Consider the following 23,258-nt stretch of genomic DNA (forward strand, 5'->3'; position numbering starts at 1 on the left):
TCATTTCCTCCCTGGATGAGATGGAGTTGCTCAGCTGGAGATGGAAGAAGGTGTTCCTTCTCTCATTCTGAAAGCCTTCTGGATATGAACTTGACATTATTGTGGAACATAGGGATACTGTGAGTGAACCAAATGCAGTGATTTTTGGTGTGTACCAGCAACTGAAAAGACTTTATGGCCTGTACTCTAAAGCCTGACCCAGCACCATCTTGGTGTCTTTCTTTCTTGAGCTCAGTTTTGACTGTATCTCATCTCTGAACTGGTGTTTTCCAAGACTGGACATCCTTATGATAGCAGTATGGCTGTGCATGCTGGAGTTGTTACTGGATAAATCCCTTCAGATAGGATTCATACTTGTACTCTTAGGTCCCTGCTAAGGGTCTTGCTTGCTCACTGGTAGTTTGAATCAGATGCCAGGAGAATAGTCACAGCAGATGAGAAAGAGATTAAGGGTCCAAAGTAACTGTTCCTGGCTCTAGAGCCACAGTTCTGAAATCTTGCTAGGGATGTCTAAATTTATTTTCTTTAAATTACTGTTGGTAATAAGGGTGTGTAGGGCAAGTTCAAGAGCCATTGTCTAGTTCCTGGACCTGGAAGAGGAGACAGCCTCCCAAAATGTCTGGGAGCAGAACCATTCCCAGGTAGCTCTTACAAGGAGCCAGTGGTGCTGCTGACACTAGGTGTCTGTTAAGTAAAAGCCTGCTTGTGTATGTAGGTACAGTTCTGCAAGTAATCCAGGTAGAGATAAAATTTAGGAATGGTGCATAAATTGTCCAGGGTAATTTGAAGAGTTTTGAGTTTAGAAATGTGAAATCCTTCACAAATCCACCACACTAAATAGAGATTTGGGGTCATTAAAATAATTATATTATGAAATAGCACTTTGGCAACAGAAATCCGGTGGGAAAAGATGGAGAAAACATGGATTCACAAGAACATTTTTCTGCTAATCTGCCTGTTTTTACCTGTGTAAATCTGTCATTTTCTGCACTGATGGCACTTCCCTGTCAGAGCATACTGTTGACACCGCATTTCTGTCAAACCTCTCTGTCACTGTCTTCTCCAGATTTGGCAAAATGTAGTAATTTTCCTGCTCCTCTTCAGCCATACATCTCTGCCTTCCTCATTCCTCTGTGCCAGATTATGCTGTATAATCTGCTGTATGTAACTTCGTTCTCTCCTATGTGTGTATAAGCTTTACAAGATTGCTCCTTTCTTATGTTGTTTTGTTGGCATTAACTTGACAACTGTAGCCTTTTTGACATTGTCTTCTACATAGGTATTGGAGATTAGAGTCCCAAAGTAATTTTTGGTAACAATCTTTTCTGGAATCCATGCATCAGACTTAATAGCTGGGTTTTCCACATGATGCATGGAGGGAAGGGCTGTGAGAGATGACACAGCCACAAGTCACTACAGTGACTGGGAAACTTCAGGTGGGCTGTAAAAATGACAATGTATTAGCATAATTGTATCTCTGACATACTTGAGCACCTGGGTTAGGGAAGAAGCAGGGTGCCTTCCTTCACTCAGGTCTCCCAGCAAGCTAGAGCTGCAGCCTGTTTGCTCGGGGTGAAGGCAGGTGGGGTGAAGAGGAGGGTAAGACAGGGGGGTGTGTGTGTGTGTTGGTGTGTTCAGGTGTGTCTGCAGGAGGATTGTTACCAGATGCTGCATGATGGCAGAATGCAGATGGGCAGAGGTGTGCCCGGCAGGTAGTTTGCAGCATGACCTGTATTTGTGACTGCCATTTACAAATCTGAGCTATGCAACTATGAAAGACATTTGTGTTGCACTAGAGTTGCAGCTGAATTTTAGCAATCTAGCTAGGTCGAAGCCAGAAAGGACATAATATCATGCTTTACTCACAATGATTTCTCAGATATCTAATCTAGAAGTGTAGCATGTATCACTTCTTAGGCATGGCAATCTCCTGTCTTCCTCCATTTACAGTGAATTTCAGCATGTTTGTATAGCCAAGGGTTTTTGAAAGGAATTTTTCGATTCAGCTCTTCAATGTATTTTCATACATGTAACAGAATCTTAAATTCTAATACAACAGGTACAGCTGTACAAAACATGGAGATTCCCTATTAAATGTGTAATTTTCACCTTTCCTGCAGCTTCCTCAGATCCTGAACTTAAACTGAATATGTACTTTTCCCTTGTCTATGTGCATAACAGCAAAAGCGGAAACTGAGACTTTACATCTCCAACACATTTAACCCTGCAAAATCGGACGCTGACGATTCTGATGGCAGCATTGCTTCGTGGGAGCTGCGCGTGGAGGGGAAGCTCCTGGATGATGTATGACTTACCTCTGCTTCACTGGGGCCTATAAAGATTGTCCTTTGGGGTGGTAGGTTTTTCTGGGGACATCAGCTGAGACAAGACATGTCTGAATGGCAGTGTTGACTTGTTGCTGCTGGGAAGGCACTGTGCCCAACCCAAGGGAGGGATAAGGCCCTAATGGGAATATTGAAGAGTGCCGCAGAAAATGAGGCAGACATAAGGAGAGGATAGGTAGGAGGAAGTGGAGAGAAGAGGGCTGAGATTAATCCCTTTAAAGAGATGGCAGGGTTCAGGTTACAGCAGGTGTGGCAATTCTGGCCTACAGTGGACATTGCATCTTGTGAAGAGCAGGACAACGAGGAGAAGGCAGTACTTCATATTCTTAGGGGGTACAACACAATGTATGAATGGTTAGAGCAAGGATGGAAGAAACATTTTAACATTACGAAGTTCTCAGAAACCTCCCCTTAGCTGTCCTTGGGGAAGGTGGACTTTCCTAATAAAGGCATCCATCTATTTGAATAGACTTCACAAGTTAGCATTTATAGGCTAAACAGATGGAGAGCATGCATGCATGGAGAGGGCAAGGCTTTCAGTCTGTCTGGAGGTAACTGTACATGAATCAGAGTCTTGCTGGAGGAGGAAGTAGTGACAAAGTGCAGCATCTGGGAATTGAAGTTAGCTTCAGTTTAGAAATTAGAGCATAAATTTCAATAAAGAAAGAGATTCTTGACTGGAGCAATTTAGCTTTTCAATTACCAGCATTTTTAAATAAAATATTATCTGCATTAAATAGAAAGAAATAAATTGGAATCCTGTGGCCTGTATTCTGTGGAGAATCAGGTAATCACAGACCTTCTAATTTTTAACATAGACAATATGAGCTGTGCACTGAACAAAAAATACTCATAATTAAATGAAAATAAAAAGCTTAAAAGGAAATAGTTTTGCTTAGTGTATGACAGTCTGCAAAATTTACTGTAATCTGATAAATCAGACCAAGAAATTAGCATTGAGCAAAAAAAAAAACCCAGACTGTTAAAAAGAAAGGTATACAGAGGACTTAGGATTATAGAATGGTTTGGGTTGGAAGGGATCTTTAAGACCATCTCATTCCATCTCACTGCCCTGGACAGAGACACCTTCCGCTAGCCCATGTTGCTCAAAGCCCCATCCAGCCTGGCCTGGAACACTTTCAGGGATAGGGCAGCCACACCTTCTGTGGGCAACCTGTGCCTCACCACCCTCTGCGTAAAAAATGTCCTTCTTAAGACCAGTCCAGCCCTGTCACTACAGATCTTGGTAAAAAGTCTCCCTTGATCTTTCTTACAAGGCCCCTTTAAATACTCCCTGCAACCTGTGTTTCTCTGGGCTGAACAACCCCAGCTGTCTCAGACTGTCCTCACAGGAGAGGTGCTCCAGTTCTGAGATAATTTTCATGGCCATTCTCTGGACCTTTATTATGGATGCCATGTTCACCTTACAAGCCAGTCCTTTTCAATAGCATTAAGAGTCAAGGAAATCTTCCCTAAAACTTACACTGTTACACTGCTGTTGAGATTTTTGCATCTTACCCTGTGTTTGTCAGAGGGAGAACTCAATTAGATTGATCACACTTGTGGCTTACATGGGATTTAATGTTCAAGACAGACCGAGAAGTCTAGGACACAAGCTAATAAATGAAGCCTTATACATGTCTGGTTCTTTTGCTTGTACAGCTCAGCAAACAGAAACGGAAGTTTTCATCTTTTTTTAAGAGTTTGGTTATTGAACTGGACAAAGATCTTTATGGACCTGACAATCATCTTGTGGAGGTGAGAAGGCTGTGCACCATTTGTGTACAAACCAGTTACTGGCACACATAAACACCTGCCGCCTGTTGCTTCCCTTGTTTAAGGGACTTTGCATTCATTATCTCATTTAAAGTATTTTCAAAGTTTTCAAAATTCCATTATTCTTAAGAATGTTTGCTAAAGTAATCTACGCTAAAAACATAGATGATTTAGTGCTGGAGTGCACATCTTAGAACAGAATGCATGAAAAGATGAAAATATTGTGCACATTTCTCCTAACAAGTAAAGTATGTTAACAGCAGAGGAGATTCTGCACTAAAGCTGAATTGAAATGACTGGGAGGGTGGAGGTGGGGGGGTGACGTGGTTTTGTTTTGTTGTTATCTTTTTTAGACTCTTTTTTAGATTGCCAGATCTTCAGAAAGCTTGCACTTGTCTGATTCTGGTATGGTATGCTGTGCAAGATGCACCTCCATGGACATCAGTGAAAAAAAGACCAACAATTTTGTTTTTCCCTTTGTTAGTGGCACAGAACTCCCACGACCCAGGAAACGGATGGCTTCCAGGTAAAGAGACCTGGGGATGTCAGCGTGCGATGCACATTACTCCTCATGTTGGACTACCAGGTCAGTGTGGCGCTTTTAGCCTGGAACCTACAGCCACTGGGACCCAGTGCAACAGAGCAAATTCGTCTTGTCGCACAGCTCAAAGCCCAATATACTTGTACTTGCAGTGTCACATGGTCCATTGAAGTTAGAATGATACCAAACAGAAGGATTATTTAAAATTTAAAGGCGACAAATCAAGTGAGTTTCTAATATAGTCTAGCAAAATATTGGTCTTGGCATTATGATAATTAGTATTTTTATTGCCAATCTGCTGAAAAAATATGCATTTCCTCCTCTAGCTTCTTAGAGAATAGTCAGAGAAGTTGCACGCAAGTTACGCATTTGGTTCTTTAAAAAAAAATTCAGAGAAGAAGCTTTTGCTAGTGATATCTGAACTAGCTGTGTAGCTGTGGCAGCCTTACCTTGGCACAAACGATGGATACTGCAGTTGTGGAGCTCACTAATCTGACTGAAACCGTCCCTGGAAGAGATGTTGCTGTCCTAAGGGAACTGTTAACTGTTAAACTCGCTCTGCTGCAAGTAGATGGGATCCCCCTTTTCAATGACAGTTCAGGCTCAGATGCATTTTGATGATGTACCTTTAAGAACTTGTTCTCTGCCACCTTCTTTTGCCTCCAGGCAAATAGCATCTCAGTGGGGATATAGGCACTCCATTTTATGTCAACAGAGAGAAAATTTTGTTATTTTAGGGAGCATATGGGCTAACTGAAATACTGATACAGGCAGCAAGAATTTTTGTTATTAAGACAATATAATGATGTTTGTTATGCTCAGCATTATTATAAATTTATGCTCTTAAATAGATGTTCTTTTGTTCTTAGGTCCTGATTTGTTATAAAGCTAGCTTTGGGTGACCTGACACCCATCAGAGTAATCCTTGCTTATTAATGTGGTGAATACTAGAGTATGAGTACACACTTGAAGAAGTATCCAATTCCAGATTATCCAAGGAGTTTATGTTGCAAGAGGTGGAGAACAGGGAAGTTGAATAGAAGTTGAATAGAAATAAAATCTATTGACTGGTTTGTAGTTGGGTAAATTTTTTGGCGTGCACCAGAACGGTTTATGCCTGAACAGAGTTCCAAGACAGTGTGTTGACGTGAGACAGCATCATCCTGCCTTCCTTCTCTCTCTCTGTGGTTGACTTCCAGTTCAGAGGAAGGGCTGTTCTTTTTCTTCTCTCATTCCCAGAAGTCAAGTTTTGCATCAGTGTTGAAAGGGAAAATTCTTCCTGAGTCTTTGTGCAAGTTTTTATTATTTGAAGCATGTGCTACAGGTAGTCTGTGTGCACGGCACAGGTACAAGGTCCTTCTTCCAGAGCACCAATGGTGGGACACAGAAATACAAACTTGTATTTTTGCAATCTCTGCCACTGAATGGGATACTTCTCCTGAGGAACCCCGAGAATTAAAACTGAAACTTCATACTTGCATATCTGTCTGCTTTCCTCTGTGCTGCCACCTCCTTGGCTCTCTGTTCCAGCCTCCCCAGTTCAAGCTGGACCCGCGGCTGGCCCGCCTGCTGGGGATCCACACGCAGACACGCTCAGCCATCATCCAGGCTCTCTGGCAGTACATCAAAACAAACAAGCTGCAGGACTCCCACGATAAGGAATACATTAACTGCGACAAGTACTTCCAGCAGGTAACTCTTTTTTGGATGCAGTAGCTCTTTAGAAGCAAACTCTAACACCCAGCCACAAATTTGGGATGAATGAAAATCACTGATTTCTATTTTCCCTTGATGATTTGCTGTATCCTCAGTACTGAATGGCTTTCAGCAGCCACTACAACTAATATCATTAACACCCTCTCCATGTGCCAGTATTGTCAAAACCAAGAAGGCCACATAAAAGCATCTCCACCCTTTCTGTAAATATGATTATGGGGTTTTTTTGAAAGGTCAAGTTAACAGACCTATCACTGTCTTACCTGGCTTTGTTTTTCAGGCTCACATGACTGACTTTGAAAGTAATTGAAAGTAGGGTGTGTGACATACTTCTATGTAAGGAAAATACTGGCAGTTGGAATGAATGAATAATGTTTTAGGAACCAATGAAAGTAAATGTTGTGATGAAACTTGTGTCCTGGTTTTCTTTTTAATTTTTTATTTTCTGTTATTAATTTGCCCTACAATAGTTCAAAGTAGCCAATGCTTGAAGTAAATTTAAAGATACCTCTGCACATTTGAAACTACAAAATGCAACAAAATAATTGTGAGAATCATGGGTGTTTTTAGGAATATAGAACCAAAGTGATTGTGATTATATAGTCACTCTCTTGTTTGTTTGGATTTTGGTTTTTTGAGGATTACAGCATGCATTCTTTTTCAAAAATAGTGAAAGCTCCATATTAAAACTACGTAAGAATTTTTGACAAAATGACAGTTCTGTTTGCTCTCTTGATTAGATTGTTTGATTTCTTTTCTTTATTTATCTCTAGCAAATTTAGACTGAGTTTTGTTTCTGCCAGCCCAAAGAGGAAATGGGAAGGTGAAGGTGAAAAACATTTGAAAAATCATGAGCAGAAAGAAAAAGGTGAAAAAGGAGTAGTTTTTTTATATTTTGGTCAATAATTGCAGTCCATCAAGTAAAACTGGCAGGTAGCAAATTGAAAACAAACAAAAGGACTCAAGCATATTTAAACTTCAAAACTCCTTGCAATAGAACATTGCAAATGCTAAAAGTGTGTGTAGGTTTCAAAAGTGACAAACCAATGGATGAAAAATCTTGGGCTGTTTTAAATGCAAAGCTGTTGAAGCTGGGAGAGTTTTTTGAGGGGGAAGAACCAGTAAATGTTTCTCCTGTTATTACATTTTCCCTTTAGTATCCACTTTTGGCCCCTACCAAGGGCAGGATAGTATGGTAGATTTGCAGCAGATCCTTTGTGTGACCCTGTACAGATGTACATATCTTATTTTTAGTAAGCAGAAGAGCCTTATCAGTTTTATTTATTTTAACTTTCGGTTTAAGAACTTTGTTAGAATAAGAAGTTGTTGAAGTTATCTTCTCCTCATGCATCTCACTAGAGACTTATTTGCTCTCAGGTCTCCTTTGTCTTAAAACTCTGCAGGAATGCTATGACGCCTGACAATTGTCTTCTCATCCTCAGAAGATGAGTTAAATGAGAGAGTTGGGAAGTAGCTGATTGCTTTTCTAGAAGACTGAATTTCACACCCTGCAAGAGCTGGCTAATCTGGAATAGTTTAATAACAATTCATTGCTTGCACTGATTTAAATTATAAATGGGATTGTTTTGAGTGTTTCTGTTTTCTTAGGTCTCTGGCAAAATTGTCCTAATTAGGTGATCTTACTTTCAAGACTGACACTACTACTTAGGAATCTGAATCCCCTTACACTAAATGAAATATTTCATGATGAGTTTTTTTTTTTGTTTTTGTTTTGTTTTGTTTTTCACTCTAATACTCTCAGGTTGATAGATGGAAGGCAAAGGAATTGGGTTAGTAATGCCTTCCAGTCTGATAATATTTCTGTAGATTCTATAGTTTTAGCCACATAACTCCTGGAAAGAAAAGCATTGTCCTGGCTGGAAGTATGTATATTATTCAGGGGAGCAGTACACAATGCACCAGTGTCCCTGGTATTCCCTATCTCATACTGGTCTTCTCATTTGGCATGCCAGCTTTTCTGAATCCCACCCTGCTGTGTTGAGCTTATATCTATGGGCATGAGACAGTACAGAGTAAAGAATTATCACTGAATGATAATCCTGACCCACCAGGATGACTGTAGCCAGAGAGGCTTTCAGAGCCTAACTTAGTTTAGACCACTAACTCCAGTTAGGCAGGAATGTGAGAAGCTTTAGGAAAATTCCACCTGCCCTTAGTTTCCAGTCTCCCATCCTCCTCTCACTAACACGTGTCCCTGATCCCTTTTCCCTTCTTAAAACTCCTTTCACTCGGGCGTGTATCCGTGTTAGGAGTTTGACATGAGTGTTGAGCCATGATGAGAGCAGATGGCATGGAGCTCGGTGTAGAGAGATTGTGGGTGGGAATTCCACAGTCATCTCTATCAAGTGTCAGAGTTCAGGACTCAAGTAAGGAGTGAGCTGCGGACTCAGTAAGTTTTGTTACTTCCTTGTTCTTCAGAAACTAGCTGTCTGAATTCCTGGATGCAGACAAGTCCAACACAGCTTTTAGAGTTGATGAAGACAGATCCTTTTCTGTTTTTTAGCAGGGAAATTTGAAATCCACTCTGTTACAAGCAAAAGCAAGAAAAAATGTTCAAAGGTATTTCAAAAGCAATAGAACCTTGCAAATGGTTTCTAGAGCTGGCTCCCAGGTATTTCTGCTGCCAAATTCACTCACGTGAAAAAACTGAATTTCAAAAGCTACCCTAACTGAGGAGCCAGAGCATCTGACTTTGTATGTCTGTTCTACAACCTGAGAATCCTTTATTTTCAATTCTGCCTGCATCCTTTGTCTCTGGAGCAGCAAAGGATATTTCTGTTTATAGATACAATACTATGAGTAGTGTATCTCTACTGTCAGGTGAAAATAGTTTTCCTAAGAGGCATTTGCCTAGGCTTGAATATTTTTAAAAATTGCCTCCACACAAGGGCACATTTTAAGGCAAATGTTAATATATAGTTTTTATATATGTGGTTTTTAACATCAGTTTAAATGGAGTATCTTTAGAGAAAAGTCTTTTTGTTCAGAGCATTAAAAATCACAGTAAGGAAACAAAGGCTGTAATAATTATATTTCTGAAAACTCCAGGTGTAAAGAGTGTTGTTTCTGTATTTGTGTCAATGCACTTCCATTGCTCACAGAAAATTTCCAAACTCTACAGCTTTTAACCCTTTCCAGATTTTTTTCCCCCTGAATTCAGCAGAAATTCATTGTGTGATTTCTGGGGTTGTCCTGTGCAGAGCCAGGAGCTGAACTCAATAACCCTTGTCAGTCCCTTCCCGCCCAGGATATTCTATGTGTCTGTAATTCTGTTTAGCTTCAGGACCATAGTAAAGAGAAAGTAACCATAAACCATTGTTTGGAAAGGGGTGGATCCCTCCCAAGAGGCTGTTCAGGCTTTGGTTAAAAATAAATAATATCCCATTGACTTTATTTTTCTGTAATTCTGAAAAACTCACAAATTGCAAATGGTTTTAAAATTCAGAAATGTTTTCTTGTATTTTTCTTTAGCACAAAATATTGCAGGAAACATTCCCAAGGGAAAAAGAGGCAAACTGGTTTTGTGTTTTCTCTGGTTTTTTGTTTTGTTTTGTTTTTTCTCTGTGTTTTTCTCTCTGAAAAAAAATCAATCATTTTCTTTACAAAATGCTGCTGTAAACCTTCAGTAACAGAGAGAGTATTTGCTTCTCTCCCATCATTGATACAGTTGATCCTCATGTCCTAGTGAAGGGTCCTGTTCTCTCCAGCAGCTAAACCAAAAGTAAGACACCTGAAATTGTCATGACCTGATGGGTATGTCTGGAAGCCTAGATGAAAGTGCAGGGACAGAATTGACCAAAAATTTAACCTGTGCAAGGAACCTGAATTACAGCTTTGAAAACCACCTTCTGTAATTGCCTCAGTTCCTTGTGAGCTGCAGATTGCTTACTTTCTCATTTAACTACAAGATAGGCTTTGGGCAAACAGAATTTGTTGTTTATTTTGTTCCAGATCTTTGACTGTCCACGGCTAAAGTTTTCTGAAATTCCCCAGAGACTCACTAACCTACTGCTGCCGCCAGACCCGATAGTGATAAACCACATCATCAGGTAAGCAGGTTGGTCAGCTCAGCACTGTCCTGTGCAAAACACTCACTAGATAAAGTACAGAAAGAGCTGCAGTAGCTGTAGGGACCAAAATCCAGGTTTTATAACTTCAGGATGAATACCTTCATTGTGCGTTCATTCTATGTGTCGTCCTAGTTTGTATAATTCTGAATTATTTTCACTAGCACGGTATCAGTTTTCTAGGAGTATGAAAAACAGCTTTTATATTTACAAGAATAGCATTGGTTGGATTTTTCCTAGGAATAGCGGAATGAAAGTTTGAACCCATAAAGAGATAAAAAAGAAATTGAAATGAGGTGTTGTCCATCATGGGCAATCATTCTAATCACTGATATATTATGTAAAATGTACAACAGCATTATGATTTCACATGCAGGGCCAGTCCACGCATGCTTTGTTGGGATTGGGTCAGCTCCTTGACTCTTAGTCTTATCCTGAGAATGCCGAGCAGTCAAGAGATTTCCAGAGATTAACACCAAAGAGTGTCTGGATTCAGAGGAGGTCATTGTCACCAAGATACTGAGATCTCGCATCCTTGTCAAAACACATGTCTTCCTGGCATAGCAGATGAAAGACAACTTTCAGCTCTCTCAGGCTCTCCCAGCATGTGCCTTTCTAAGTGACAGCTGTATACATGGAGGAGGGGGATAAAGATACTTCTGGGGATTGCAGCTTTGCTGTTCAGATATTTCAATCCTTTCCAAGTTTCTTTGTGGTCAGGGTGAAAACTCTGATTCTGGGTGTTTCAAAGTTATTATTACTTAGGTTACTGATTTGATTTCCTACAGAATATATTACAATATATTATATATTACACATTGCAATATATAAAATAATACAATCTATTTTTAAGCAAATGTTTCTGAATTTGCTTAAAATTGGGCTCTTTATTTTAAATTTGTAATATACTTTAAATATTACATAGGCTATGAAAATAAAGCTTGCTTTTAGATTCATTTGAATGTATGAAACAGAGTAATGAAAAAGCAGCTTGGTGGCCATGCAGATTGAGAGCTGTGTACGTACTGTCATTGGGTACAACTCAGTGACCTGTCTGGTGGACTACAAAAAAGCTAAGGTCCTCAGAGATAGAGATTGCTTAGAGAAAAATAACAAGGAACTGATGATTATGTTTCTGGGGCAGACAGGTGACAAAAAGGTACTGGAAGGAGTGTTTTTTGTCAGGTGCCAGCTAAAGAACAGGTGTATGTCACAAAGCTACAGCTTTGTGTCTAGCAGCGTTCTCTGATACGCTGTGTGCACCACGCAGCACCTGACAACCTTAAATGGTACTGACATAACAGTGTGGACAAAGGAAGAACTCATTTCCTGGGAACAGGTAGTACTTTTGCAGTGAAGTCTTTACAGTGTTGGACTAAGCTAAAGTAAATCTGGAAATCTGTCACTGAATTTAAAGAAAGTAAGTAATTTTTAGACACATAAAGTCACAGAATAATTTACTGTAGGAGGGATTACTGGTATTCATTGAGAGCTCCTCCATCCAAACTTAGGTTCAAAGTCTGTCCCGGATACTTGAGGGCCTGGTCCAACCAAGCTTAAAACAGGGTCTCACAAATGCTCTGCCCTGTCACTCTGCATTCAGTTTCTTAGAGTGAATGTAATCAGCCACTGAAACAGTATGCCAACTGCCTGTCCTGGTTTGATCCAATCTTCAGTGTGTCCTGGTTTAATCCAATCTTAATCCATCCACTTGTTCACTCTCCAGGAGGGCAGGGGGAAGCGTTGAAAAGGTAAAAGGGAGAGAGAGACAGTGTGATGATGATGACGGTGGTGGTGGTGGTGGTGATGAACAAAATCCAACGCTACAAGTGGTACAGATGAAAACTGTTGCTCACCACCAAGTGACTGATGCTCAGCAAGACCCTGAGCAGTGAACCCCTGCCCCAGTTTACTGCTCAGTATGGCGCCACATGGTTTGGAACATCCCTTTGGTCAGTTGTGGTGAGCTGTCCCAGCTGTGTCACTTCCCAACTCCTTGTGCACTCCAGCCTCCTCAGGAAGGAGCTGAAGAGGTCTCGACAGGCTGCACACAATGATCAGCAATAACGAAAATATCTCTGTGACCAATCATTTCCAGCACAAATTCACAAAACAGCCCCATACCAGCTACTATGGAGAAGATTAACTCTATCCCAGCCCAAACCAGCGCACTACTACAGGGAATTTTTCATCACTAGTGATTGTAAATATATGTGCTTGTAATTCAGATAAATCCTCAGGCCTGCCTTTTACAGGAAGATCAAGTAGATCACAATTATTCATTCTAGTTTTAGAGGATATGCACAGGGACAAAAATGTGAAGTATTATAAACTCATTCTAGAAATTATAATATTATTGTAAATCACTCTCTGGGCATCAACAACCTTCCTTTTTGAAGAAAAAGAAGAAACAATGCAATGGGGTTGAAGTAGACATAAAGTAGAGATTCTGGTTGAAGTCAAATCTTACCTGAGCTCAAGTGGAGCTCAGAAGTGGAGTTTAGAAGTGGAGACACAGCAGCTGACACACCTAGAATCAGAGGTAAAAAGAATAACCTCTGTGGGATTTCAATTTCTGCAAAGAAGTGAGACATCTTCCACACTTGGACACACATTAAAAACACAAGCAGAATGCAAAGCATAGCTCTCCAATGTTGTTCTAGTACAAACAGATTATCTCTGGCATCCCCCTTTTTGACTACCATCATGATTTTCTAGAAACCAGTCTCTTATGGGGAGTGAATTGCCCATGCTGCAGTGAATTTCTGTTGCCTCTCACCGTAATCTCATGCACCTCCAAGGGGAGGCTGGCCCTGTCTGTGCTTCACCAGCCCACATGGCCATTGCACTGTCCCAGGCAATCTCCTTTTCCCTTTTCTTGTCCAGGCTGGAGAAGCTCTTGCAGCTTCTCCTGGCAGGTCTGTGCTCCAGCCCCCAGTGTCCGCTGCAGGCCTTGCTCCAGGGTGTCACATCTTTGTGGTCCTGAGCCCACCAGTCCAGATCCAGTTTCACCAGCGTGGAGTAGCAAGGAAGAGCCTCTTTGCTGGGCTTGATGGCAAAACCTGTGCTGTGCAGCCCCTTTTGCAGCTGACCTTTGCTGTGGCTGCCTTACCCCTCAGACTCCTTCTGCACTTGCTGTCTGTTCCTCAGGGCCCCCAAGTCCTCTCCTGCCAACCTGTTTTCTACCCACCGATGCCCACCTGTCCCCATGCCCGGTGTGGTTCCATCCCAGGAGCAGAGCTTTTCCCGTGCTGAGCTTCACCGTGCTGAAGTGCTGTCCTGTTTGTGCAGCCTGTCAGGGTCCCTCTGCCCAGCCCTGCTGCCCTGGCTGCCCTGGGCTCGGGGCTCTGGGAGGCCTGAGGGCAGGACTCAGCCAGGAGCAGCAGAGCCAGAGACAACGTGGAGCCTTCTCTGTGGCTTTCAACGTGAGCAGCAGAACCGGACCCAGACCTGGGCTTTTCTTTAGCTTTCCTTCTGCCGCTCATCTTCTTACTGGCAACCACAGCATCACAGATTCTCAGAATGCTTGCGGTTGGAAGGGACTTCTGGAAATGATCTGGTCAAATGCCCTCTCCTGCTCAAGCAGAGCCACCTGTAGCAGGTTGGCCACAGCCATGTCCAGATGGCTTTGGAGTGTCTCCAACGTGGGAGACTGGGCTGGGGGAAAGGCAGATGGGCTTTGAGGGTCTTACTGCAACTTGTGCTATTGCTTGGTCACCCTTACAGTAAAAATGTGTTTCCTGGTGATCAGAAGGAGCCTCCTGTGTCTCAGTTTGCACAACTGCCTCTTGTCCTGTCACTGGGTACCACTGAAAAGATCCTGGCTCTTACCTTCTTTAACCCTCCCTTCAAGATTTGGTAAGTTCCCTCCCCACCAGCCTTCTTTTTTCTAGGCTGAATAGTCCCAGACCTCTCAGCCTTTCCTCAGCTATGAGGTGCTTTAATGCCTTAATCATCTTCACAGACCTTTGCAGAATTCTCTCCAGTAGCACCCTATATCTCTTGCCCTGGAGAGCCCAGCACTGAGCACAGTACTAGAGGTGTGTCCTCATTGGTCTTGAGAGTAGAGAAAGATCACCTTCCTCCACCTGCTTACAACACTCCTGATGCAATTCCATCCCTGGAAGTCCTTCTGCTCCCCCAAGTCAGTCAAGCTCAATTAGATCCTGAGCAAATTTTTTTTGCTACCTACTGCAGATGCACACCACCCACACGTTTGTCAGGTAGGGTTGAGAAGCCAGCATATTTATATTGCAAGTGACAGTGACTGAAGTCTGAACTACTGCACCGAAGACTGTTTTCTTGTTAAGAAACTTTAGTCTAACAATAAAGTAAATGTTAAGTCTAAAAGTTGGCAAACTAAAGATAAATTTAGGACAGGACAAGCCAAAGAATGATACTGGTATTTAGAGTAACAAGTCTCAGGAGGATGTTAGAAATTAAATTTGATGGTCTGGGCAAAAGCTCCAGCTCAAAAGTCTTTTAAATCTGACTGATAAAAGATGAGAGAATATACTAGAATAGGAAAGTATATAAAGATACCCTGTTCTTACACTTTTTTCACGGCATTAATTAGGAAATTAATTCTGATTCATTATGGCAGTTCTCATGATCTTGTGTTATACTCTCCATAGTGTTGACCCCAACGATCAGAAGAAGACGGCTTGTTATGACATAGATGTAGAAGTTGAAGACCCATTAAAGGGCCAGATGAGTAGTTTTCTTCTCTCAACAGCTAACCAACAGGAGATAACAGCATTGGATAACAAGGTACTAGCTCAAGAGTAAAGTATCCCATGGTACATATACTCATTGTGTAGCTTCACATGTGTTTGGTGTCATGTGTCAAACAGTAATGTTGTGAGATGGGGACTTGTTAAAGGCATGTGCTTTCAAGGGATGAATAAGCCAAACGCAGTGTGAATACATCAGGGTGAATGGCATTCCCAGTTAGGATTTGATCCAAGGCCTAACATGGTTGCAGAGATGACAGAGTTTCACAGGTAGTGTACCAAGTCCCCTGATGCTTGAGAACCAGCTGAACTGTATGATTAACTTTTTATTGAGAGGTCATGATATCTTGTTAAATCACTAAGCGAAAGCTAGGACAATCTCACACTCAGGCATGAGTTCATAACTGCAGAATGGCTCTCTGCGTTAGGTGGAAATATGAAGCATGCATGGCAGGAAAATCACTTGGACCACTTTGGCAGGTCTAAGTGTCAGTGGAAGAGGACCATGTCCACTTCAACTAATAATATCTCTCTAAGGCAGTGGTGGGTTTTGCAGGCTGTTTTAGGGATTCGTGTCCTAGGGGCTGTTAGCCAGTTCTGGCATGTATCAATGGCTGATTTGGATTGGTAAGGGATAAACAAAAATGCCTTCTCAGAGCAAGGCCCAAGTTCTCTTTGTTCACTGCTAATACAAACAAATGTTTTAAACTCTGGTCTTCATGCAGTTTTAAAGGGCGTCAGGGCACCAGCAATGCAATGGATTCTGGTAACTGTTGCAGTGTCTTTGCTGTCATGGCTCTTGAGGATGGTCCTTTTCAGCTGCTCAGTCAGTTGGCTCCCAGCCTATATAAGCTTGCAAGCAGCATGCATAGGGTTATTCTGTTTCCAATCCCACTCACCTTTTCCCCTGTCTGTGTCACCTTGTTTTTGAATATTTGCTACAGCAGAGGGCAAGCTGTGATCAGCGAAGTCACTGAAGTCACTGCTGGGTGAATGGGCACAGGCTGCTCCTGTGTCCCTCTGTGCACAGCATTGCTGTGCTGCCATGGAGTCTCCTCCTGGGAATTTGGCACATGCCAGTGGAGTTCACTCTGCACAACTACTGCGTTTTCCCAAAGAAGAAATGATTTGAAGTTGACAGCAGCTCTCTTCTCTTAACATACCATGAACTAGCTACACTAGTGGCCTTGTTGGCATAACCAGATCAGGGGATGATTATTTTCTCCCATGTGCTTGGTCACCTTAGCTGTTTTGGCAAAAGAGATGAATACATGAAACTAAACTAGATAGGGTTACTATTTCAGACTAGAATGTTAGAGGAACAGGGCAGCAAAAGTTTGCTTTTGTGTGTGTCTGTGTGCAAATGGCTCATGAAATGTCCTCCCGTTTGTACTTGATGATTATCCGTTATAGGACCTTGACTCCTCTTCAGTCTTCATTCTTCCCCACTAGTTAATATTTCTGCCATAATATTTCTAAAGATATGAATAATTTTCGATAAACCTTCCGTACTCCTGATTTCTTATTGTTCACGCTCTTCTTTTTGCAGCCATCGTGACTTTTACAGGCTTTCTCTTAAGAAAAATCTAGAAGCCATGGCTAGTCATTTGACATGGACTTGATCAAGAAACTGCTAGAATTTTTAAGGATTACAGTAGGATATCAAAGATGTGATCATGATGGTAACCAGAGGAATAACTGCTTTCTTGCACTGGGCACTGCTTAACTGCGTATTTATGTAGCAAAGATACCAGTCTTGGCAGGCAGAGTGATTCTACACAGGAAATTATGACGTTGTGCAGTGACATGGCTTAGTTCTACATGCCATGCAGGAGTTCAGTGCAGGACGTGAAGGAGAATCCTGAACATACTTGTATTGCAGAAGTACAAGTGAAACCAAAATGCAGTGGCAGGATTGCAGTTAAGTTGCTGCTTTTTGAATTGAAAAAGCCCTAGAAAGGGCTGCACAAGTCTGTGGTGTAGAATTGCCACCTTTGTACATTACCAGGACAGTAACAGAGCTGACCTGATGGTCACCGGAGCATGGGAGAAATTAAAGAATATTTTCTTTGGTTTTTTTTCTGTCAGATTCATGAGACAATTGAATCCATAAATCAGCTAAAAATACAACGTGATTTTATGTTGAGTTTCTCCAAGGATCCCAAAGGATACATCCAAGACCTTCTCCGGTCCCAAAGCAGGGATCTTAAGGTGAGATAAGATTTGAAAAAGAGTGAATAGTGGAACCAGAATGGAAGAATTTTATCTAAATGTACATAGAGTGTATAGCCAAATGTCTAGGATGGATGATTGGTGGAAGACAGACCATGAGTGAAGTACTGAAATCCCAGAGTAGATAGGAAAGATAGTTTAGGAACGGAAAGATTAGGTTGGAGGCAAGATAGTTCAGATTGTATTCCAGTTCCAGTGGAACAGTGGTGTTTCATGGGAGTGGTAGGTCAATTTGTGGCCAGACAGTAAGTTTGAAATGCAGGGCTTTGTTGATGTATTCTGTAAATTCAAAGCTGTGTAAAACTCAGCAGGAGCACTGTATAGTATGAGAACACAGTTTGGGTGTTGGTTCATAATTTAATCTTATCAGCTGTCCTTGAGCTTATCATTGAGATATGCAAGAAATCAAATGTAAAGAAGTTCAGTTGTTTACCAGCAAAAATTAATAATTTGTTCCTCATAGTTTCACATTTTCTGTCTTTAACTGACATGCCTCAAAATCAGTTATATTATTGAATCCATGAAATTATTTTAATAAAATCATTGTGTCTTTCTCATATAAATGCCTACTGTTAACTGAATAGTCTTCCCAAAATCTACTCTTAAGATTATGGTTATTACTATTTATGTTGTATTCAAAGGGGACAGGTGTCTGAAAGCATGTTTAAATAAAGCTGACCTCTACTTGAGGGACCTAAAAACAAAGGTGTTGTGGAGCTTCTCTACCTAGATACATGGAATAGTTGTTCAGTTTTCCCTGACTGAGAACTAGTCCCATAAGAGCCTTTTTTATTAAGGTTCTGCTGGCATCAGAGTTGTGATTCCACAACATTGCTTTGCAAAATATACCAATAACTATATTTACTTGTGATTCTGTGATGCTGGAGACAAAGTCATCAAATTCTATTTCTTGCAGAATGGTTCCAACCCTCTGCTGCCCTATCCCTGGAGGGAGATTGGACAGGGCTTGGAGCACCTGATCTAGTGGAAGGTGTCCCTGCCCATATAGCAGGGGGGTGGAATGAGATGAGCTTAAAGGTCCCTTCCAACACAAACCATTTGGTCGTTCTATGATCCCGTTTGGCAGTAAGCACACATTGTCCATTTTCTTTGGGCTTTGAGAACGGTTCTGACCATTCTTATGTGTAATGTAGATAAATTTTCACTCTGGGTAAATCTGAAAGTTTCTCTGTGAGGTGGAAGAGCTATGGTGAAAAATGGTTTTATTTCTGTCACAGGTGATGACTGATGTGGTTGGAAACCCAGAGGAAGAGCGCAGAGCTGAATTTTATCATGAGCCATGGTCTCAAGAAGCTGTGAGCAGATATTTCTACTGCAAGGTACGAAAGAAATATCCACACCGCTGACTTATAAATGCATCTCTTGCCACTGAGCAATGTAATCTGCTAAACTGTACAGTGTGTCTTTTTCTTTCAGATCCAACAGCGCCGACAGGAATTGGAACAATCTTTGGGAGTGCGTAACACATAAGTACTGCTCACAAGATTCCATTGGCATCATGACCACCAAACCAGTGGACTTCTCAGTGTTACTTAGCTCACTGTTACACATGGACCTGCTTCCTGACTGGATGAGAACGTGCCGTCAACACACCAGTCAGAGCACCAGCTTTAGAGTGACCCTTGAAAATCTTGCCCAGGACGGGTGTCTCAAACCATTCCAAGCCAGAGACAGCACCATACAAGTGTCAGTGTGAAAGAAGACTAAAGGTTCACTCATCAACGCACATTGTTAAGTTTTAGTGGAAAGGTAGACACTACACAGCAAATCCTTATGGGCTATGCTTAGAATCATGGGTGGCACCGATGGTGGAGGTTGAGATAGGTGTTCTAGGAGACTACAGATTTAGAGAAATAAATGCAGTTCTTACCCTATGGTACCCAAGAGTCTCAAACAGTTACTTATCTGGAATTAGACAAGATAGTCTTTCTTATAGCTGTGGGATGCTTTATATTCCTGAATAGAGTTTTTATTTCAGCCGGACCAATGCAAGAAGCTATCTCACCATCTGAAAGAACAAACTAGGAGCATTTGCATCCTGGAATGCAGAGCCCGTCTGGAAGAAAGACATATAGTCAGGCCATCTCTTCTGCAGATGCAAATAATTTCTCTTCCCCCTGTCCCAGCAGTGAAAGGTAGATTGAATCACATATCACTAGATGGGTATGATCTGTACACTGTACTGAGAGAAAGAGAATACTTCCTGGGATAAGAGCTTCTTATGCATCCTTAATATCAGTGGTATTAGCAACAAATCAGGCGTTCTAAGAAAACTAAAATAGCGTAATGGTGCTTTGCTGATGCCTGCCTTTAACGCAGCAGATATTAACAATAAGTATATATGTAAAATACCAGATTATTTAAATGTTTCTCTGTGTGCCTGTAGGGTTCATCACTGAAAAGAACTTCCTAATTCTTGGTGTAGAATCCAAGAAGCTTAACTTAATGTCACATGGTAGTTTTTTCTTTACTTCAAGATGTTAACAGAGTCCCTGGATTGGTCTCACATTTTGATCATAGGTGAACTGCCTCTTACAATGAATTATTTTGCTCCCCCATACATGATACGTGCTGGTTATTTTGGATGCTGTTGAGTTATAAAGCATATCAGCCTTAAATAGCACAGGGAATATATCCCATGGAAATCATCTTCTTTGTAAATGTATGACAAATTCAGATAATGGGAATTTATAGAACAATTACTTGGGAGCAGGGACATCTTCCTTAAATCCTTCCCCTCCTCATTTTTTGTAGGGCACAGATGAGCTGTAATAAAGGCCCAATATAATTTCTAGTCCAAAAAGCAGCTGCCGAAGTATAACTGTCCATTTGATGTGGCACTCAAAATCCTCCTCTAGGTTACTCCTTTTCACCTCCATTCTTACACTTCCTTGGAAAGAGCATCAAATTCACATGTGGAAGGAAGACAGCTCTTCTGAATAAATGCATTTTTTCTCTAGTGTTGTGTTTTCTGCTGTCTTTGCCAATTTCTCTCTTAGTTTAACTTAAAAGTTCATTCTCTTCAGTCACAGAAGAGATAGTCTTCTCCTTAACCCTTTATTTAATATCTTTGTTTTCACATTAATAGTGCCATAGCTTTTCGTCCATCCATTGTGTTAAGAGATGTCTTGGAAAATTTACTTTTGATTGAATTTATGTGACGCAGTACTCTCCCAAAAAACCTGTTGGTGTGAGAAAAATTACCTCATTGTCTGAGGCCTTTTACTGGGAATGGCTTGATTTGGCATTTTTCCCTCTTGTGCTAACGCCTCTTTTCACAGTAAAATGTGAAATCCTGCAGTCTTAAACTGCTTATACTGAGGGACTGTGAGGCTGCCACAGTCATGGACTTGAAACGTTTCATTTAGGACTCCGCTAATTGGACTACAAGCAAGCATTACGAGGAGAAAACAGTGGGGATCATCTGCTACTGTGCTTCCATGTTTGTTATGCTGTTGTGTGCATGCTGCTCAGTGTACAAAACTCTTGTCTGTACGTGGCAAACAGAGCAGCTACAATCAGGGGTATGTTCAGTCTACAGGAATAAGAAATGCAGAGGAAAATGCACAAGGATTTGAGAAGGGCACAGGACTGAGATAGATGCCTGCAGAATGTCTGCCAGGGACATTCTGGGGTTTGAGAGCCTTTCCGCTGAAGTGGAAGATATTTGAGAGCAATACCACCCATTTGCCACAGCTGACAACTGGACTCCTGCCTGGTTTTAGAGCCTCTCTAGAATTAATTGGATGGATCTGGTTCCAAGTCTCTTTCAGAGCAAATTAAAACTGATGTGGTGTTGGTGCCAGTGTTCACAACTGCATCGCTGAATGCTAAAGCTCTGTCAAGCAGCAGCGTTGTACTGAAATGGGTGTGTGCATGAATCAGCCACTGAAGATGGCACTGGAGATTGCAGTCCAGAATCTAAATTCTTATATTTCACTGTCTATAAAAAAAGACTGGTCACCACCAGTGAGCCTTAGGACTAGCTGTCATATGTCTGTCCTTTGGTCAAACTGGGGTTTGAGATTCTAAGGCCTTTTTCCTGTGTTCAGGTGCTGTTCAGATCTTTTACTGAATCAGAGAGAGAAAAATTTTGTCCTTTGTTCCATAGGTGCAATTAAGAGCTTACTTATTTGTGGAACAAAGAAAAACTTTATTTGAAGATAAATAATGGAAGCAACTAGACCAAGTGTTGCTTGATCATCAAAAATGAAAGGTAGTGGCACTGAAGAGGCAGGTAATTATGGCAGACTGTGAATGAGGAACTTATTTTAAATTCAGGATGGCTGTTTTTTTGTGTGTATGGAAGGTGACGAGGAGACATATTGGGGTCTTCAGTTGCCGCTATACAATGCAAATCTATGCATGCTGCAAAAAACCATTCTGTGCATAGCCATAGTTCATGTATAGATGATAATTTAGATTGTTATAAAATATGGTGTCAAACTAGGAAAGGCTTCAATGGAATTCTGGAGTACCAGTAGGAGGGAAATATATCTTGGAGCAGAAGTGTTGACGTGGCAGGTTAGAAACAGGTGTTTTTAGTCTTCTGGGTTGTTGGCCATGAGGCAGGAATCAGATCAAATGTTTCTTACAGATTGAAGGGGAAGCAAATGTTCAGTTGTGGAATAAAGAGAAGAATACAACAGTGAGAAAGGAAATTAAAAAATGGAGCAGAGTGCCACTGAAGCACCAGAAAGACACAGCACAAGATAACATGCAAAGTACTCTGGGAAATAGCACAGCCCACGTGAGTCTGCATTTTTTGTGTGTTTGCAAACACACAGAACTCGTGGGAGAGACAGTCTCAGTCGGTGTGTAGCCTGGGAAGTGGGGGACAAGGACAGAACCAAAAATTTTGCAAATAAATTTGAGGCACACTGTCAAAGCGTGTTCACTGTGACCAGCAGGGATTCAGTTGTTAGCACAGCAGGGTTGGTAGCTGTAGTGCAGACATTGTCTCGGCTAACAGGTTTTTTACACCACATTGTTTAGAACTTACCCTGTGGAAGCCAGGTGAAAATATTAGTATATAAATCAATATTGGTGTATATCCTAGGGCACCTAATTTTGCCAAAATGCTAATCAGGTATTTGGGGGTTGTTGGTTTTGTGTGGTTTTTTGTGGAGAACTCTTTTAAGGCAATGCAAAGACATAAGGAGGGAAAGAAGGCTCTTTTTTTCCGAAAGAAAGCAGTCTCCTTTCTGTAACTGCTCTGTTGTTTAATAGGATGTATCTGCTCTGCCAGATCCTATGTTATAAACATCTTTTCCTAATTCATTGAAGAGAAGAACTCCATTGAAAAAATACAACAGTGGGTTTGTGAGAGTGAGCAAATACGTGTATAAAGAATAGGGGGAAGGGAGAGAGAGCCTCCCTCTACTCTGTAGCCACCATATCTATTGTATGATGCTGAGTGATTCCTGAAAGAGCTTTTAACAATAAATACTTTGTTTCTTTGTATCTCATGCACTAACCTTATGTGTCCTAATGAAGACCGGTACCTTGGTTTCTTTCTGCTCCTGCTCATGATCTCTAGTGTTTGGATTTCTCTTCACCTGTGAATGCACACAAAGACATGCAAACATTGTGAATTCCTTTTTTCACTAGATTCCACCTTCAGCCATTTCCATACTCAATAAGTGAGAAATCCTTTCCATTGGAGAGATCTGGCTCCTCTCCTGGACAGTCTAGAGCTAAAGCTTGGATGCTGAGAGGTGGTGCAGGACCTACAGAGTCACCATGTCCACTGTGGTAGCAAACAGGTGGATACCACTTCTATAGCACTTCTCCCTAGGTTCTGCTT

The 23,258-nt window shown here is 41.4% G+C and overlaps 1 protein-coding gene across 9 annotated transcripts in view; it reads left to right on the forward strand.

The window, feature by feature from the left end:
* Nucleotides 1-22,915, forward strand: part of SMARCD3 (SWI/SNF related BAF chromatin remodeling complex subunit D3) — a 75,872-nt gene extending 52,957 nt beyond the window's left edge. For 7 of the 9 annotated variants that reach the window (XM_084203966.1, XM_084203965.1, XM_084203962.1 and 4 more), the window contains 10 exons: nt 2,182-2,304; nt 4,008-4,103; nt 4,606-4,707; nt 6,193-6,354; nt 10,351-10,448; nt 14,193-14,324; nt 15,101-15,236; nt 17,288-17,410; nt 18,670-18,771; nt 18,869-22,915. In XM_084203966.1, coding sequence (XP_084060092.1) covers nt 2,182-2,304; nt 4,008-4,103; nt 4,606-4,707; nt 6,193-6,354; nt 10,351-10,448; nt 14,193-14,324; nt 15,101-15,236; nt 17,288-17,410; nt 18,670-18,771; nt 18,869-18,922 — 1,128 coding nt within the window. In that variant the 3' untranslated portion in view covers nt 18,923-22,915. The remainder of the gene's footprint in view (nt 1-2,181; nt 2,305-4,007; nt 4,104-4,605; nt 4,708-6,192; nt 6,355-10,350; nt 10,449-14,192; nt 14,325-15,100; nt 15,237-17,287; nt 17,411-18,669; nt 18,772-18,868) is intronic. The other 2 variants (XM_084203968.1, XM_084203964.1) reach the window with 1 other exon arrangement.
* Nucleotides 22,916-23,258: the final 343 nt, after the last annotated feature.

Source organism: Fringilla coelebs (assembly GCF_963513975.1).
Source record: "Fringilla coelebs genome assembly, chromosome: 1".
Taxonomy (NCBI): domain Eukaryota; kingdom Metazoa; phylum Chordata; class Aves; order Passeriformes; family Fringillidae; genus Fringilla; species Fringilla coelebs.